Source organism: Osmerus mordax (genome assembly GCF_038355195.1).
Source record: "Osmerus mordax isolate fOsmMor3 chromosome 19 unlocalized genomic scaffold, fOsmMor3.pri SUPER_19_unloc_4, whole genome shotgun sequence".
Classification (NCBI taxonomy): Eukaryota; Metazoa; Chordata; class Actinopteri; order Osmeriformes; family Osmeridae; genus Osmerus; species Osmerus mordax.
In genome coordinates, this window is record NW_027120392.1 from 33673 (window position 1) to 51156 (window position 17484).

Here is a 17484-nt window from a genome sequence, read left to right on the forward strand (position 1 = left end):
AGGTAGCAAATGCAGGGCTCTCAAGTCTCCATGCATTCACTGTGAGACTAACCATGTTGGAGTCAACCTCTTACGTAACACCTTGTATTTCTCACGCTGAGAAGTAAGGGATAAATTATCCCGCTATATAATTAATTGACGAGGCGCAGACATTACGGAAGGGAAGTGTTTCGAGTTATACAGAGTTAAATGCCACCTACCAGGCAATCAGAAACATCATAAAACTTGAGAGCCCTGTTTTTATGTAATGTTACATTGTGTAATTGTTGCATCCCATCATGCTTTTCTCATGAACGCAGACCAAAGACAAAGCCTTCTATTACTGGACATACTAACATACGTCGTATGTCTTGCTTTAAACAACTTTGTAAATACTAGCGTGAGTATCCTGAAAAACACTCCTGAAAGTCCAACCGAGCTCGCTGAGGGGCACGAGCAATAGTCCTGAGACTGTGTGTAAAGCCAATCCTTCCATTGTTGTTGTAAAATTGTAATATGTAATCAATTGCATATCTGTTCTAAATTCAAGTGTTTTGGAACAAGGTTTGGAAAACTTGACATAACTTTCTGACAAACATCACTGTATCAGTTACAAGCAGCATCAAAGGGATGCAATTTGATCAGTAGACATTTTCATCTTGAAGAAGAGGATGTCTTAACATCACATGTAATACCAGTTTTATAATAGGTTTAATTAGACTCAGTTATTGCACTGGAGTGTTAGAAAAACCCAGCATTGACAGAGGTTTGATAAGCTGACCAACAATATAATCAACCGTAATATAACTTAATGTAGGCTAGAACTTATGTTGGGGATAATTAGGTTCTGGATCAGTTCTTAATCAGGAATTCAGGATACAAAGTCTGGATCTCTCTTGAATCAAGGCAATGGTCGTTTACTGTAGCTTGAAGTAGAATACAATAAGAACATAAGCGCAAAGCATTGTCATTTCAACAGAGCTTATATAGTTTTCAGATGTCATGTAGTTATCAGTTGAGACTCTGTCTGACTGTCTGTAGGCAACATCACTAAGGGTACTCGATATAAGCTATTTTCTCTCGGCTACTGAAATGGATACACAACGTTTGTTGGCTATAACTATTTTGTGCTGAAAGACAGCTTACTATGTATTTACTATTTATAATTTCGCTGGTAACTGTATTATAAAAGCAATAAGGTACTCGAGGCAGTACATTATCGTCAATAAAGTACGTGTTCCAGCGCGGAGGGCCGGCAAACCCTGAATGTACTGCCTCGAGTACCTTATTGCTTAAATAACAACATTCCCCTACCCAGTCCTCATCTGAACTGACTCCCAACATACTTCAACAACACAGAGTAACACATTTCTTGGTCATAAGATCATTGAGCACGTGTTCATATGTGGCAAAAATCAATACAATACGTTTCCATGTGCCTATTCTTTGTGGTTTTCAATGTATGGCAGTTTAAATTAATGTCCTTTTTTTTTTTTTACAAACTTTTGATTTGTTTAGACAAGGGATAACATTACAAAGCACACAACAACAATCCCCACCCTCCCCCCGCCCAAAACAGACAGCAATCAACACATACAACATAGAAGGATAAAGAAAAGAAAAAAGTAAAATTGTCCACAAGATTATTTAAGAAAGTATACAAAGTACTGTCTCCAGTCCATTACATGCACAAATGTGTAAGGAAATATGAGTACATAATGAAATGTATTGGGGCTATGAAGGAGGTCTGGTCTGACTCCAAAAAGTACCTAATTCCCCTCTCATAAGTAAGGACCTGAGGTCGTCTGACAGGTAGTTTATGAAAGGGGACCAGATTTTCAAAAACAAACCCTCCTTCCCTTTTATAATAGCCACCAACTTTTAATGTGGGAGAATGTTAAAGATCTCTCTGTACCATAATGTTGGTGGGCACTCTTTAATGCAGTGAAGTAAGATGCATTTTCGGGCAGTTAAGAGGAGCTTCTCAAGGGTTGTGTATTTTAGAGAGGGGAGATGTAGCACCTTTTTATTATTATTCTTAGAGGGGAGACCAACCAGGAAGACACTTGGATCTCTCTTAATCTCAACCTCGAGGACCTCACTGATTACTTTGGCAACTTGCAAAATAACTGGGGTGATATGCAGCCTATGAAGTATCTTATACTGAGTCTCCCTCAGTCTGTCAGTCTGTTGCTTTCCAATCATCCTCAATAAATTCAGTACCTAAGTTAATTTCCATTTTCAAAAGCTGATATTGGAAGTTATTGATCAATTCAATCAGAGGAGTATAGAAGCGCTGTTTGAATAATTCATCTATTAAGCTTGCTGTTGAATGGCTGCTTATAAAGCATTCCCATCTCTTGTGGATCGTACAGATCAGTAAAGATGTTCCTTCTCCTTCTCTTTTTTTTCATCTCTAAAGGCTTTTACAGGGCATGAATCTCACAAGCAACCAGAGCGATAGCCGCACCGCCTCCCAACACCAAGCCAGCAACATTCACAGCCTGACACACCTGGAACACACACGAAAACAAATGGCAACAACTATGATTTTGTTCTATGATTTGCTGAGTAAAGTAGCCGTGGACTAGTACTGTGATGAACGGTCCTTATGGCTTTGAGTCTCGTCCCTGAATCACTCTGAACTCCATCCTATCCTACCATGTAATCGCTGTAATCTACTAGGATCCAGGTCTCGTATAGAGCCCATTGAAGTATATTTAGCATATTTACCTGGCGAGACTCTGGCTTCCCGTATCTCAGGTTTGTGACAAAGTGCTCACAGTTCTTCGTGGCGAAATTGTAGGGAAGCTCGGCTCCCACCATCTGCCTTGTGTCTTTCAGGATCAGGTCAACAGGCCTGGCGTCAAACTTCTTATCCAGGCTGTTATTGACCTGCCACTTGTCAGACCCCACCACAACCGAGAGCTTCTCCTTCTTCACCCTGCCCTTGTCGTGCATCACTGACATCAGGCCGCTATTCCCCACTCCTTGGACTTCAGATGTAGGGTGAGAAGAGAGATATGAGGGAAGGGGTAGAATCACTCATAATTCAATTGTCTATACCTCAGTTATTCAGGTACTGCTTATAGATTATTCTTATCTAGACCAGTTCATCCATCTCTCAGATAAGAGATTGCTTCGAGTACTTACAGAGAGGTGCGAAGTGAATCACAAAGCCATCTCCAATGTACACAGCCCAATGCTGATACATCCAACGGAAAATCTCAATTAGATCTCCAGGCTCTGTCTTGTGATCATACTATGGCCACATGGAAAAATAAAACAAAACCATTGTTTTTGTTTTGTAGTTACATTATTTAACTGCCAAATATTTCGACATCCTAATTTATCAAAGATTGAATAAAACAAAAGACAGGGCTATCAAGTCTCACGTATTCGCCGTGAGACTAACGCATTTCAACCATTTCTCACGCTGAGAAGTAGGCTAATTAATACTTGTACCGCCATAAAAAAATTATGGCAGGCATACTGAGGGAAGATTTCTGCCGAATTGATTGTCTCGAGTTCCACCGAGTTAAATGCCACCTACAAGCCCGCCGTCCGTGGTAATCTTGCGTCAAATTTATGATAAAACTTGAGAGCCCTGCATACATTTACCAAAGTTGGGTCCATGGATGTTCCTTTTCCTGCTAGTCTGGTGTGAAGGTTTAAAGTGGTTTCGATGTCCAAGAAATCGTTCAGACTCTGAAGTGACAGACATGAACTTCAGACTGTAAGAGGGAGGTGAAGTTTCAACGTCAGCGAATTTCTGCCAGAACTGGCCTTGTTCCAGCTCTCACCAGGGCTGCCAACTTTTCCAAAATCCTTGCGTGAGATTTGGTAGTTGTCAGCCCTGTAAATATGCACTTCTTGTTCACATCTTGTTCCATGCGTAAGAGGTAGCCTACTCTTCTGGAACACCGTGATTTGATAGAATTCTCAACAGTGGGGTTTCTGTGTTTTGGGCCATGGTAGTTCATTGCAAAAGGCAATTACAGTTTTTCTCGATTGGTTACACACATTTTCTGAATGCATACCTCATACTCTCAGAACTTTACACACAAATGAAAAAAACACACACACAATGGGCAAACCACCTCACTTCTCCTGCAAAATTAAACTTAACATTCAAAACAATGTTATTTAATCTCAAAATGGTATTTTGTTTTCAAATGACCAACACAAACCATCATATGAATAGACATTTATAAGAACCATTTGAACACTGATGTGCTCAATGTAAAACACTATGATGAATGGAAAACACTTCTTCTTCATTCATCATAGTGAGTTAGGCCTTTTTTTGTTCAGTGTTACATTTACTACAGACAGTACATACATAAGTGTGTTGTACAATATTTGAGAATATTGTTTTTATACTCAGAACACAGAAATACACGGTAACAAATATATTTTACATATATGTACACAGTGTACATCCCAACCAACACAAAGTTGCACATACAGTGGTTTACATACAAAACAACAGAATAATTTACTGTATAGTGTATACAGTTACATTATTATTATTTTTCTTTGTATTTGCCGTAATGTTATGGCGTTATTTTCTAGGACCATGTTCATGATTTCAGTTTCCTGTTCAGGAGACAGAAGACGTTCCCGACCACCTTGTGTTGGTAATCTTTCAGTTCTGTCAAACATATAGTAAAATACTGTAAATACTGTGTAGGAATACAAAGTAGTAATACATTTTCCAAATACTTGAAACATACTTTATTTTTACAGTCCTACAGAACAGTCCACAGGCAATACTTTACTACTGTACTCATTGAGTACTGTATTGATATGCAGTAGGCCTACTGCAATTTTGTAGTGAGAGTAGATTTCTTACCTATTCTCATTTCGGAAAGTACTCTTTGCCCAGCCTCCCTCATTGTTAGACCATGGTTGACTACATGGTCAACCAAAGCGGCTCGGATCTCATCAGAGATTATGATCCTTGGCCTTCCTCATCCTCGTCCTCCCTGTCCTCCTCCTCTTACTCTCACTCCTCTGCCTCTGTTTCCAATGTTGGCATCCATTGCTCAAAAACAGAAAAGGTCACCTGTTGCCCTTTTATTCTAAAGCTCTGATTGCTAATTGTAAAACTGTGTGACAGGTGTTTGTCCATGCGATGAGTCAGTGTGCGTATTTGAATGGCAGTGTGTTCTTTGTGAAAACAAAAGATTTTATTCATGAAAATTGTGCCAAATGCAGAGAATTGTGTAGAACTGCAATTTGAGTGTAAAGCAGGATTTGTGCTTGTAGTTTAGCACAATTGGTTCATGGGGTTGGTGCATGAGTTACATGTTGTGGTCATTGTGTCTCTAGTACCAGTATTTGTGTGTAAACAATTGAGAACAACTATAAATAAGGGCTTCGTCTAGGCATGAATCAAAACAACAGCATATTTCCAACACTTTCTCATTGCTCTTGTAGCAGTAAGAGTTAATTTTACATCACGGCGCCGCTTATTTACTTCTCCCCGCCCAGTCTGTGGCTAAGACAACTTTCGTCAAGTCCTTGCCCCCAGCTGTTCGAAGCTGTCGGACCATTTTTGATTCACTCGCCTGTGTTGGATCGTCGTACGTTCACTCTGCACTGCTTGCAGGTATGTCCGTAACCCAAGCGCTGTGTATAAACGTCTGTTTGTTCGCCCCCTGAGGGCCAGCTAGTTACTCATCCCTCCTGTATTGTTTTAGCAAGTTTGATGCGTTGTAACCGCTCCCTGCGCCGTCCTGCGTTTTGTTCCATCTGATGCTTGGTAGGCCACATTGGTGGGGGTAGCTGAACTCGTTTAGTTTCACTTTCTATTTCCCTACTCAAGAGCGAAATCCCCACTGAGTATGTTAGAGAGTGTCCTTTGCATTCCTGTGGTATAGTAAGGATTATTTTCTTTTCCGTTGCTATCACAGGCTATTGCCACAACAGCAGGTGCTTTATACCAATATAGAGGAGGTTGTGAGAGAAGCCATTGTACCATAAACGACGAGCATGAATTTGTGGAATAAAATAGCAATGAGGAACTGAAACTAAATATGATCTTCTTCAGGTACAGTTGGTGAAAACCTCCTGCTATGGCCCGTGCTGGAAGCCATGTGTGGGTGGGCTTCATAGAGGCCCTTCCAGTGGTGGGCTCTGTAAAAGAGGCAGTGGAGTGGGTCTTGGCTGTGGCTGCAGATGACTCAGCTCTGGCCAAGGAAAAACTGGATGTCATCAATGGAAGGCTTAGAAGAGTGTTGAAGTTGAGAGAGAGCAGGTCTTCTGGGAGTTCATCGGGATATTCCTCTCGGAGCACATCTGGCAGCTCAACGCCAATTGGGAAGAAATCATCTGGTCTGACTGCAATGCATGTGGAAAGTAAGTACTGCTCTACTGATTAGGGTGATGGGTGTTACTGCCCATCCATAATTTGCTGTCAGTTTTGTTCGGCTGGTAAGTGTCAGCTGTCCATTCATATGTTATTATTGCAGATGTCTTGACATACTGTATCTGATTCAGAGCTGCGTCTGTTGTTTATGTTATTTCAGGTATTCCTGAAATTAACCTGATGGACCACATAAGAGAAGTAATGGGCAAGCATGACAAGAAGAAAGCACAACAAGCAGCAAAACTAGAGGCAGCTCGCACAAAGGAAATTAAAAAGGTTCAAGACGAGACAAAGGAAAAGATCCGTCGAATCAACCAAAATTTTGAGTTCAGTGCTCCTCTTGGTGATGATGGTAAGAGGTCTACAAGGGGTGAGCATGTCATCAATAATGGTGTCATTACATTTTACCAAACAACTGTAGATGACTTCATGAACCAACAAACCAACCTTGGCATAGATGGTCCTCTTCATAGAGACACAGAAAATTCCATTATGAATGAGTTAGTGGTACATTTTGATGCACATGAACTGTATATCAATGCTAATGCACTGATATATGGTGAATACTGTCGGGTATTGAAGAGAGCTCTTAGACAATTCCTGACAGTGCATAGGCAGGGAGGCAGCAGCCAGGATGACAAGGATGATGCACAAAATGAGGTGACTCACATTATACAGATCATGAATGACATAAAGGCTTATGTAGATCACTTTGCTAAGGTAAAATGGATTAGAAATAATACAAAGAGACAAACAGAGTTTGAAAGGATCCAAGATGAGGTTGTGACCATGTTCACCAACTGGACTCAATATTTTGACATTGTAAGAGAGAAACTTGAGTTCCCTGTTTAAGGCAGCTCTGAGGTTACCGGCATGTAATGAGTAGGGAGGTGTTAACATGAGTAGGGAGGTGTTAACATGAGTAGGGAGGTGTTAACATGAGTAGGGACATGTTAACATGAGTAGGGAGGTGCTCATATTGTTCATATTACACAAATAATCACAAATAATACATCAGAGTCATTTAGCTCTGTTTCTTTCACATAAGCATCAAGCATGAGGAAACTCCATTGTGTCTATGATCAGTGGCATCATGTTTAGGCATCACATCAAATGTGTCATCCTTGATTGTAATCCATTAAAAAAATAAACCAATAAACCACCTGGGGCGCTAATGCTCCAGTTTTGCTTCAGTACCACTGAAGAGTGGGCTGTATCTGATTGGTTCTTAAAGTTTTTCACGATTGCCGAAACACATTTCTTGAAACAGTCACCCATTTTCTCAAAACTGTAAACACAAAACCTCATCTTCAAGCACTATTTACAAAACCTCTGAATCCTCTTGCAAAATGAAACTTTCGCCTCAAAACTGTTTTACCTGTGCTCAAAATGAAACTTTCGCCTCAAAACAGATTTACCTGCGCTCAAAATCAAACACTGCGCTCAAATCATAAACAAAGTGATCAAAATGATATACACTATCAAGCAATCAGTAAACAATACAATATACAAGTACAATTTTTTTAATATTCTTTTAGAGAGAAGATTATTAATTATTATTATGATATACTACGACCCTTCTCACGTTCCTCCTCCTATAACATGGAATTATAACAAATGTGATTTTAATAATTTCTGGGTCTGTGAGAGAGGGATCTAACAGATATACTGTGGGTTTTCTATGCGTATATATTTTTTCCTATGCATTACATTTTCCAGCTACATTATTGTTATGTCAATAACCTGTCATAGCTGCATGAATGAAAGGATTATGATAATGAGCTTTCCCTTCCTATTGCTAACATGAAGTATGTGATGTAAGAATGAGTTACATAGGCTCAAACTATTTGTAGCTTCTGAGAATTTTGTTATTAATGTTTAGTTGTATTTACCACTCAGCTTGGTTTTCCTACTTAGAAAATACGTTATTCCTGAAATAAAACAGTCCTTTGGTCATGTTGTCTGGACTCCTCATTGACCCTGCATTTCAGTGTGTCTCTATGACATCAGCCGTGTACCAGACCCTGCTCAGTGACTCTGGGGCAGTGTGGGAAATACTGACTACCTGACTGAAAGTCATCCAGCTCTAAAGTAGCACACCAGCATTAGCTTGTTACACTGCTGCTACTGAGCTTAGTGCTAGCTATGGATAACGGTAGCAGTCGTTCCTACTCGCTGATTTTTTCATAGACTTCAATAGGAAACTGAGTCAGGAGAAACAAGAGCTGAAGACATCTGAGAAAATAGACTTATATCTATTGGTGCTTTCAGTGTGTCATATGTCTGTTGTCTGAGTTTAACTGTGTCAGAGTAGAACTCACAAATACTGGATCGTAAGAAGCATGTAGATGGTGTGGACCTGGTCATAAACAGCATGGAGGAACAGGTGAGAGATGGAGAGAGGGAAGGAGAGAGAATGTTTCACAAACAGCAAAAAAGTGAGCAGTTTGTTGTGAGATTGTTATTTTCACAGTCTGTTACTAAAATACACACCATTCCTTGGCACTAACCAATGTTACACTGTTAGGACCTTGAACATCTACTGTGTGTGTGTGTGTCATGGGGTGGAAGGCGAGAGAAAGAGGGTTTCGATGCACCTGTAACCAATTTGGACTATTAGTGAAGGTAGAAAAAGGGGAAGGGGGATTGATGCGGGGCAGAGAGAAACGAGAGAGAAGACAAGGAGGGAGAGAGGAATGTGGTTGGGAGTCAGCGGTTTAGCTTCCTTTTCTCCGTCTCTGTTGCCATGTTCACCTTCTCTGCACCTGATGCTCACGGGAAAGTGGAGTAACCAACGGGACTATCCACAAGGGTTCCATGACCAGAGTGCGGCCCCCCCCCCCTTCCTCCTTTTTTGAGTGACATTGTGATATCAAGTAAATTATGCTGACATTATTAATTCTGCCATCAGGAATTTGTTCACACTACAACCAGAAACCTAGGCAGTGTCTGGTTGGGTCTGACTGATAACGTTCCACCAACGTTCTACCGTCAGTGGACCTGGGTGGACGGAACACCACTGGATCCGGCCAAAACGTAAGAATCCCATCCTGTCTGGTTGTCTCTATACAAGTTAGAGTTCTACCTGAAGTCAGCGGAACACTGATTGCAGATACTTTGCACCACAAGAACCGAACGTTCCTTCTGGCCCCAGCTGTGTAGGGCGATATTTACCTGATGAGCCGGCAGACAGAAGCCGAGCTGACACCCCATGCCACTGGAACTTGTACTATGTGTGTGAGATGTGACTTGTAATACATTTTTGATGTATTTACTATTCTTCCTCATGCAGTTAATCAGCAGCTCAGTCTAGTCTAGGTTTCCTTGACGGCTCTGTTTCAGTCAGACATCCTTCATGCTCTTTGGGTATTTTATTTTATTTTAGGTCCTACTTACATGATCTTTGTCTTACAGTGAAAACTGTGTAAAATACATTAATAAATTCTGTATTCTTACTGGTCAACAGAGCGTATACTATTTTCTTTATTCACAATATATTTACAAATAATTTGAGTAATTTGTTACATTGTTGCAAAACAGAGAATCGCGACTGTGACACACTTAGGTCACTAAGTTAAGCATATTTGATTCATATTAGCTTCTTTTATCCAATCAAAGTATCAATTATCGATTAAAAATGATCACATTGTAATAATTGAAAAACTATTCACATGCTATTAAACAAGCTGACTTTGTTTGTGTACCTTGTCTCTTCCTCGTACACCTGGCAGGTATCTGGAGTTCTATGTCGTGGAGCTCCGCCCCATATTTTGATCTCAGGCCAGCAACCCAATACATGTCCAATAACTTCCTCATGAATTTCATGAGGTTTCTGATTAGCAGCTGACTATCTTAGAGCTCAGTGCAGCATGTTGTAGAAATATAGCATCTTTATATTCCTGCTAATGTAGGTTCAACTTTCTATGGTAATGTAGATGGTTGACGTTTGTTATTGCTGCAGTAATTACCCTGGACACCCATTTATGCACTGACAAATAAACAAAAGTGTAATGTACAAACCCCTGTCACAAAGCTGCTACTTATTTTACACATTTTGCAGAACAGGGAAACAGGGCTCTCTTGTAACTGATACGCTGATATCATTGCTATAATTTCAGCGAAGCCCTCAATATGATGTAAAAAAAATTGTGAATTGGCAGTTGCCTCCATCTCTTCAGCTACAGCCAACATTTTGACCACTGTAGCATGCAATATTTAATACATTGAATCCGCACTGGGTGCTTCCATCTTGAATTAGTCAAATGCAGTCAATTTAAGTTGAACCACCAATCAGAGGCATTAACCCGCCCCCTGACCTTTGACGGGTGACAACGACAGATTTATTTTCCACTGTGGAAAATAAAGTTCCACTGTGGATAAATTCAAGTATTAATAAATAAATGTGAACAAATGAAAACATAAAACTATATATATACACACAAGTACATGTAACATTTATATATGTAGTGTCTAATTTAATTTGTAATTCATAAACGTTGTATGTCAATTAGGCATTACATTATATAATTAGTCATTTATTTAAGATTTGTATTATATAATTATATATTTATTAAAGTATTTAGCCAATAAATTATTTAATTATTTATGTATTTATTTAGTTTAGGCCCCTATAATCCGCCATAAGAATGGATCCGTAGAGGTTTTCCCTTCAGCTCATCATACACTGGTTTCTTTTTTTTTTTTAAACCCATAAGCCTTTCGCCTTTTACTAAAGACTTCCGTAGAGAGGAACACTACGAGTATCAATACATTTTTTGATGCCCTGCTCACGTGGGGCCTCCTAAACTGTTAAAAGTATGGTATGGTAATGTCCCTCAAATATATCAGATTACATTTGAGAGGACTGCCTGCAAATGTTTTTGGGGAAAAACAGTATGTGGGGGTCCAACCAAGCTCACTGAGGGGCGCGAGCAACAGTCCTGAGACTTAGCCGGTCAATGTCCTCTGAATTTGATTCTGGCTCTGGAAGCTCAAACTTATACGGCTGTGTAAAGCCAACTCTTCCATTGTTGTTGTAAAATTGTAGAGTTTTTGTTGTGGAGTCTAACCCTTTTGTTGTAGCGGTATTTTACAGTGGAGAGAGGAGTAACTTATCCGCGAGTGGGCGTGGTTTCAGCGACCTAAGCAAACACGCCCCCAGCGTTTGAGATCTGAGAAAACTGCTAATTTTTACAAGATTTTTATAACTTTACTTGGCTTTTTTTTTTACATTTGGCTGGGTGGTTAGGAACATATTTTTCTGTGGTGTGACAAGCTCAGAATACATATTTTATTGTCACTTTACAGAGACTTTAATTTGCATTATCTGCCAGCTAAAACACTTTCATTGCCTATAGATTACATATCTGTTCTAAATGTTTTGGAACAAGGTTTGGAAAACTTGACATAACTTTCTGACAAACATCAGCGTATCAGTTACAAGCAGCATCAAAGGGATGCGATTTGATCAGTAGAAATGTTCATATTGAAGAAGAGGATGACTTAACATAACATTTAATACCAGTTTTATAACTGGTTTAATTAGAATCAAGGCAATGGTTGTTTATTGCTCAAAGCAGGATACAATAAGAGCATAAGCGCAAAGCGTTGTCATTTCAACAGAGCTTATATAGTTTCAGACGTTATGTAGTTATCAGTTGGGTCTCTGTCTGACTGTCTGTAGGCAACATCAGTGAGGGTACTTTCAGTTTCTGGAACTTGATATACAGTGGCAACCGTGCGTACAGGAAACTTCTGGTTTCATGATCTTCAATAACCACATTCCCCTACTCAGTCCTTATCTGACCTGACTCCCAACATTCTTCTTCATTGTTCAAAAAAGGGAGTAACACATTTCTTGGTCAACAGACCATTGAGCACGTAACCTGCCATGTGTTCATATGTGGCAAAAAAATAAATACAATCTTTTTCCATTCTTTGTTTTTTATTTATTTATGGAAGTCTAAAATAATTTCTATTTTTAAAAACTGATATTGGACCCCTTCCACCCTTAGAAAAAAAGATTGGAAGTTATTGATCAATTCAATCAGAGGAGTATAGAAGCACTGTTTGAATAATTCATCTATTAAGCTTGCTGTTGAATGGCTGCTTATAAAGCATTCCCATCTCTTGTGGATCGTACAGATCAGTAATGATATTCCTTCTCCTTCTCTTTTTTTCCAGCTGTATTGGCTCTTGCTATAGCCATAATCAAAAAGGAAGCCATGGCAAACAAGGCAGTCCCCACAGCAAGAGCAATCCCAGCCTGACGCACCTGGAACACACACACAAAAACAAACAACTATGATTTTGTTCTACGATTTGCTGAGTAAAGTAGCCGTGGACCCGTACTGTGATGAACAGTCCTTATGGCTTTGAGTCTCGTCCCTGAACCACTCTGAACTCCATCCTATCTTACCATATAATCTACTAGGATCCAGGTCTCATATAGAGCCCATTGAAGTATATTTAGCATATTTACCTGGAGAGACTCTGCATTCCCGTATCTCAGCTCTGTGACAAAGTGCTCGCAGTTCGCCATGGCGATACTGTAGGGAAGCTCTTCTCCCACCGTCTGACTTGCGTCTTTCAGGATCAGGTCAACGGGCCTGGGGTAATACTTCTTATCCAGGCTGTTTTTGACCTGCCACTTGTCAGACCCCACCACAACCGAGAGCTCCTCCTTCTTCACCGTGGCCTTGTCGTGCATCACTGACATCAGGCCGCTATTCCCCATTCCTTGGACTTCAGCTGTAGGGTGAGAAGAGAGATATGAGGGAGGGGGTAGAATCACTCATAATTCAATTGCCTTTGTCTATACCTCACTTGGTCAGGTATTGCTTATAGATTATTCTTATCTAGACCAGTTCATCCATCTCTCAGATAATAGATTACTTCTAATACTTACAGAGAGGTGCAAAGTGAATCACAAATCCATCTCCCATGTACATAGCCCAATGCTGATACATCCCACGGAAAATTTCAATTAGATCTCCAGGCTCTGGCTCCTTATCATACACACATGGAAAAATAAAAGGGTTGTGGTTTTGTAGTTAATTTATTTAACTGGAAAATATTTTGACATCTTAATTTATCAAAGATTGATACATTTGATTCATTAAAATCAGTTTTACATGATTATGTTAACATTAAATACATAAATCAGGGCCCTTAAGTCTCACGCATTCGCCGTGAGAGTCAACGCATTTCAACAATTTCTCACGCTGGGAAGTAGGCTAATGAATACGTGTCCCGCCATAAACAATTAATGGCAGGCATACTGAGGGAAGATTTCTGCCGAGTTGATTGTCTCGAGTTCTACATAGTTAAATGCCACCTACAAGCCACCTGTCCGTCCGTCCTTGGTAATCTCGCGCCAAATTTAAGATAAAACTTGAGAACCCTGCATAAACTTACCAAAGTTGGGTCCATGGCTATTCCTTTTCCTACAGTCTGGTGTGAAGTTTTAAAGTGGTTTCGATTTCCAAGAAATCGTTCAGACTAAGGAGGTATAGGTAACAAAAGAGGGAGGTAGGCCTACTTCAAGTCAAGTGAAGTTTCTGCGAGTGGGCGTGGTTTCAGCGACCTAAGCAAACACGCCCCCAGCGTTTGAGATCTGAGAAAACTGCTAATTTTTACAAGATTTTTATAACTTTACTTGGCTTTTTTTTTTACATTTGGCTGGGTGGTTAGGAACATATTTTTCTGTGGTGTGACAAGCTCAGAATACATATTTTATTGTCACTTTACAGAGACTTTAATTTGCATTATCTGCCAGCTAAAACACTTTCATTGCCTATAGATTACATATCTGTTCTAAATGTTTTGGAACAAGGTTTGGAAAACTTGACATAACTTTCTGACAAACATCAGCGTATCAGTTACAAGCAGCATCAAAGGGATGCGATTTGATCAGTAGAAATGTTCATATTGAAGAAGAGGATGACTTAACATAACATTTAATACCAGTTTTATAACTGGTTTAATTAGAATCAAGGCAATGGTTGTTTATTGCTCAAAGCAGGATACAATAAGAGCATAAGCGCAAAGCGTTGTCATTTCAACAGAGCTTATATAGTTTCAGACGTTATGTAGTTATCAGTTGGGTCTCTGTCTGACTGTCTGTAGGCAACATCAGTGAGGGTACTTTCAGTTTCTGGAACTTGATATACAGTGGCAACCGTGCGTACAGGAAACTTCTGGTTTCATGATCTTCAATAACCACATTCCCCTACTCAGTCCTTATCTGACCTGACTCCCAACATTCTTCTTCATTGTTCAAAAAAGGGAGTAACACATTTCTTGGTCAACAGACCATTGAGCACGTAACCTGCCATGTGTTCATATGTGGCAAAAAAATAAATACAATCTTTTTCCATTCTTTGTTTTTTATTTATTTATGGAAGTCTAAAATAATTTCTATTTTTAAAAACTGATATTGGACCCCTTCCACCCTTAGAAAAAAAGATTGGAAGTTATTGATCAATTCAATCAGAGGAGTATAGAAGCACTGTTTGAATAATTCATCTATTAAGCTTGCTGTTGAATGGCTGCTTATAAAGCATTCCCATCTCTTGTGGATCGTACAGATCAGTAATGATATTCCTTCTCCTTCTCTTTTTTTCCAGCTGTATTGGCTCTTGCTATAGCCCTAATCAAAAAGGAAGCCATGGCAAACAAGGCAGTCCCCACAGCAAGAGCAATCCCAGCCTGACGCACCTGGAACACACACACAAAAACAAACAACTATGATTTTGTTCTACGATTTGCTGAGTAAAGTAGCCGTGGACCCGTACTGTGATGAACAGTCCTTATGGCTTTGAGTCTCGTCCCTGAACCACTCTGAACTCCATCCTATCTTACCATATAATCTACTAGGATCCAGGTCTCATATAGAGCCCATTGAAGTATATTTAGCATATTTACCTGGAGAGACTCTGCATTCCCGTATCTCAGCTCTGTGACAAAGTGCTCGCAGTTCGCCATGGCGATACTGTAGGGAAGCTCTTCTCCCACCGTCTGACTTGCGTCTTTCAGGATCAGGTCAACGGGCCTGGGGTAATACTTCTTATCCAGGCTGTTTTTGACCTGCCACTTGTCAGACCCCACCACAACCGAGAGCTCCTCCTTCTTCACCGTGGCCTTGTTGTGCATCACTGACATCAGGCCGCTATTCCCCATTCCTTGGACTTCAGCTGTAGGGTGAGAAGAGAGATATGAGGGAGGGGGTAGAATCACTCATAATTCAATTGCCTTTGTCTATACCTCACTTGGTCAGGTATTGCTTATAGATTATTCTTATCTAGACCAGTTCATCCATCTCTCAGATAATAGATTACTTCTAATACTTACAGAGAGGTGCAAAGTGAATCACAAATCCATCTCCCATGTACATAGCCCAATGCTGATACATCCCACGGAAAATTTCAATTAGATCTCCAGGCTCTGGCTCCTTATCATACACACATGGAAAAATAAAAGGGTTGTGGTTTTGTAGTTAATTTATTTAACTGGAAAATATTTTGACATCTTAATTTATCAAAGATTGATACATTTGATTCATTAAAATCAGTTTTACATGATTATGTTAACATTAAATACATAAATCAGGGCCCTTAAGTCTCACGCATTCGCCGTGAGAGTCAACGCATTTCAACAATTTCTCACGCTGGGAAGTAGGCTAATGAATACGTGTCCCGCCATAAACAATTAATGGCAGGCATACTGAGGGAAGATTTCTGCCGAGTTGATTGTCTCGAGTTCTACATAGTTAAATGCCACCTACAAGCCACCTGTCCGTCCGTCCTTGGTAATCTCGCGCCAAATTTAAGATAAAACTTGAGAACCCTGCATAAACTTACCAAAGTTGGGTCCATGGCTATTCCTTTTCCTACAGTCTGGTGTGAAGTTTTAAAGTGGTTTCGATTTCCAAGAAATCGTTCAGACTAAGGAGGTATAGGTAACAAAAGAGGGAGGTAGGCCTACTTCAAGTCAAGTGAAGTTTCTACGTCAGCAAATGCAGGCATGGGCCCCAGGCAGTGCAGTCGCACGTCTGGGGCCCATGCGGTCCGAGGGTCCGTCGAGAGCGGGCCCTCCAGCTGGAAGTTGGGAGGAGAGCGGCGGGCTCACCTTCGCTTGAATTGTCTGCTTTGGAAATATGCCGAGAAAAACGTGATATTCGCAAAGTGCCACTTGTTATGCTTTTATCTGAATGCGCGAGACATATAGAGCGCACTTTCCACATCCAGTGTGAGGCTCGACTAAGTAATGCAGCTCATGTCAAAGTGACGGCGCACTTCGGAGTCAGACTTTTCACCTGATGATAGCACAGCAACTCACTAGCTAACTACTGCTGTGGCTGGTAGGTCATCTTGTAGATGACAAAATTAGACAGGAGAGTGAGTTGTAGGGAGGTGCTTTACCGTCAGTTGCCTCTCACTGGGAAGGACAATTTAGCAGTTTATTCATTATGTTCTATGTAGCTAACATTTTCTTAATGCAATAGCCTACTTAGGTAGGCCTAAATCAAATAGCATGTGTAACGGGAGATTAACATTGAGGACATTGTCGAGGATTTTTTTGCTCAACGCAAAGCTCGTCGAATGCCATTGAAATAGGTGAGTAGCCTACACATAGCCTACATTTTCAAGAGGATTTGGGTTAGGCCTATCTGATCGACCGCCATGCCTTTTACCAACAGGTTGTTATCATTTTGGAGTCATGTCGCTGCCGAGCACCTGTTTCATAGTGTTTTTACGATCTGCGCTCTCTGCGATCTAACTCCACTGTGGGCGCTGCAACACATTGACCGGCTGTCAAAGCGCAAACCGTCCTGATAGCTTTTTCTTGACCTCTCTACTTTACCAATATAATAAGTAACTAATTCAACTGTAAAATTCAACACATTGTTGGTAAAATATATATACGCCTAATGGTGCATGTGTGTGTGTTTCATAACCAACTAACTAGCGTATACAGTAGGCTATATTTATATAAGGGAATTTATAAATAATATGATCTGTTGGCCTATTATTTTTAAACTGTCTTTAGTTTCGTAATGTTTTCTTAGTCTGCCTCAATTCTGCGTGCCGACACCTGGACTTGTGTGTGCGCTGCAGTGGCTATAATAGCAA

General features: G+C 40.2%; 2 protein-coding genes, 1 long non-coding RNA gene, 1 other non-coding gene and 1 pseudogene across 6 annotated transcripts; 2 read left to right on the top strand and 3 right to left on the bottom strand.

Annotated features, from left to right (window-relative positions):
• Positions 1 to 2405: 2405 nt before the first annotated feature.
• Positions 2406 to 3676, bottom strand: LOC136938880 (phospholipase A and acyltransferase 3-like). The gene is made up of 4 exons (XM_067231794.1): positions 3601 to 3676; positions 3133 to 3241; positions 2713 to 2975; positions 2406 to 2492 (listed from the first exon to the last, which is right to left on the bottom strand). The coding sequence occupies exons 1-4, from the start codon at positions 3613 to 3615 to the stop codon at positions 2406 to 2408; spliced, it is 474 nt and encodes a 157-aa protein (XP_067087895.1). The 5' UTR covers positions 3616 to 3676.
• A 1837-nt stretch (positions 3677 to 5513) lies between these two features.
• On the top strand, positions 5514 to 8328 carry LOC136938882 (uncharacterized). 3 transcript variants are annotated; one of them, XR_010875619.1, is made up of 4 exons: positions 5514 to 5593; positions 6041 to 6342; positions 6513 to 7282; positions 7323 to 8328. It is a non-coding gene; the product is annotated as an uncharacterized lncRNA (long non-coding RNA). The 3 variants fall into 3 exon arrangements; XR_010875617.1 differs by having other exon boundaries at positions 6513 to 8328; XR_010875618.1 differs by having other exon boundaries at positions 5534 to 5593; positions 6035 to 6342; positions 6513 to 8328.
• Positions 8329 to 11031: 2703 nt separating this feature from the next.
• On the top strand, positions 11032 to 11150 carry LOC136938885 (U5 spliceosomal RNA). Its single transcript, XR_010875620.1, has one exon. It is a non-coding gene; the product is annotated as a U5 spliceosomal RNA (small nuclear RNA).
• Positions 11151 to 12497: 1347 nt separating this feature from the next.
• Positions 12498 to 13377, bottom strand: LOC136938877 (phospholipase A and acyltransferase 3-like; the record flags this gene model as incomplete). Its single annotated transcript, XM_067231792.1, has 3 exons — positions 12498 to 12626; positions 12834 to 13102; positions 13260 to 13377. Coding segments are annotated over 3 exons (516 nt in total), but the record flags the coding sequence as incomplete, so codon positions are not given.
• A 1564-nt stretch (positions 13378 to 14941) lies between these two features.
• Positions 14942 to 17097, bottom strand: LOC136938878 (phospholipase A and acyltransferase 4-like; annotated as a pseudogene).
• Between the last annotated feature and the right edge of the window lie 387 nt (positions 17098 to 17484).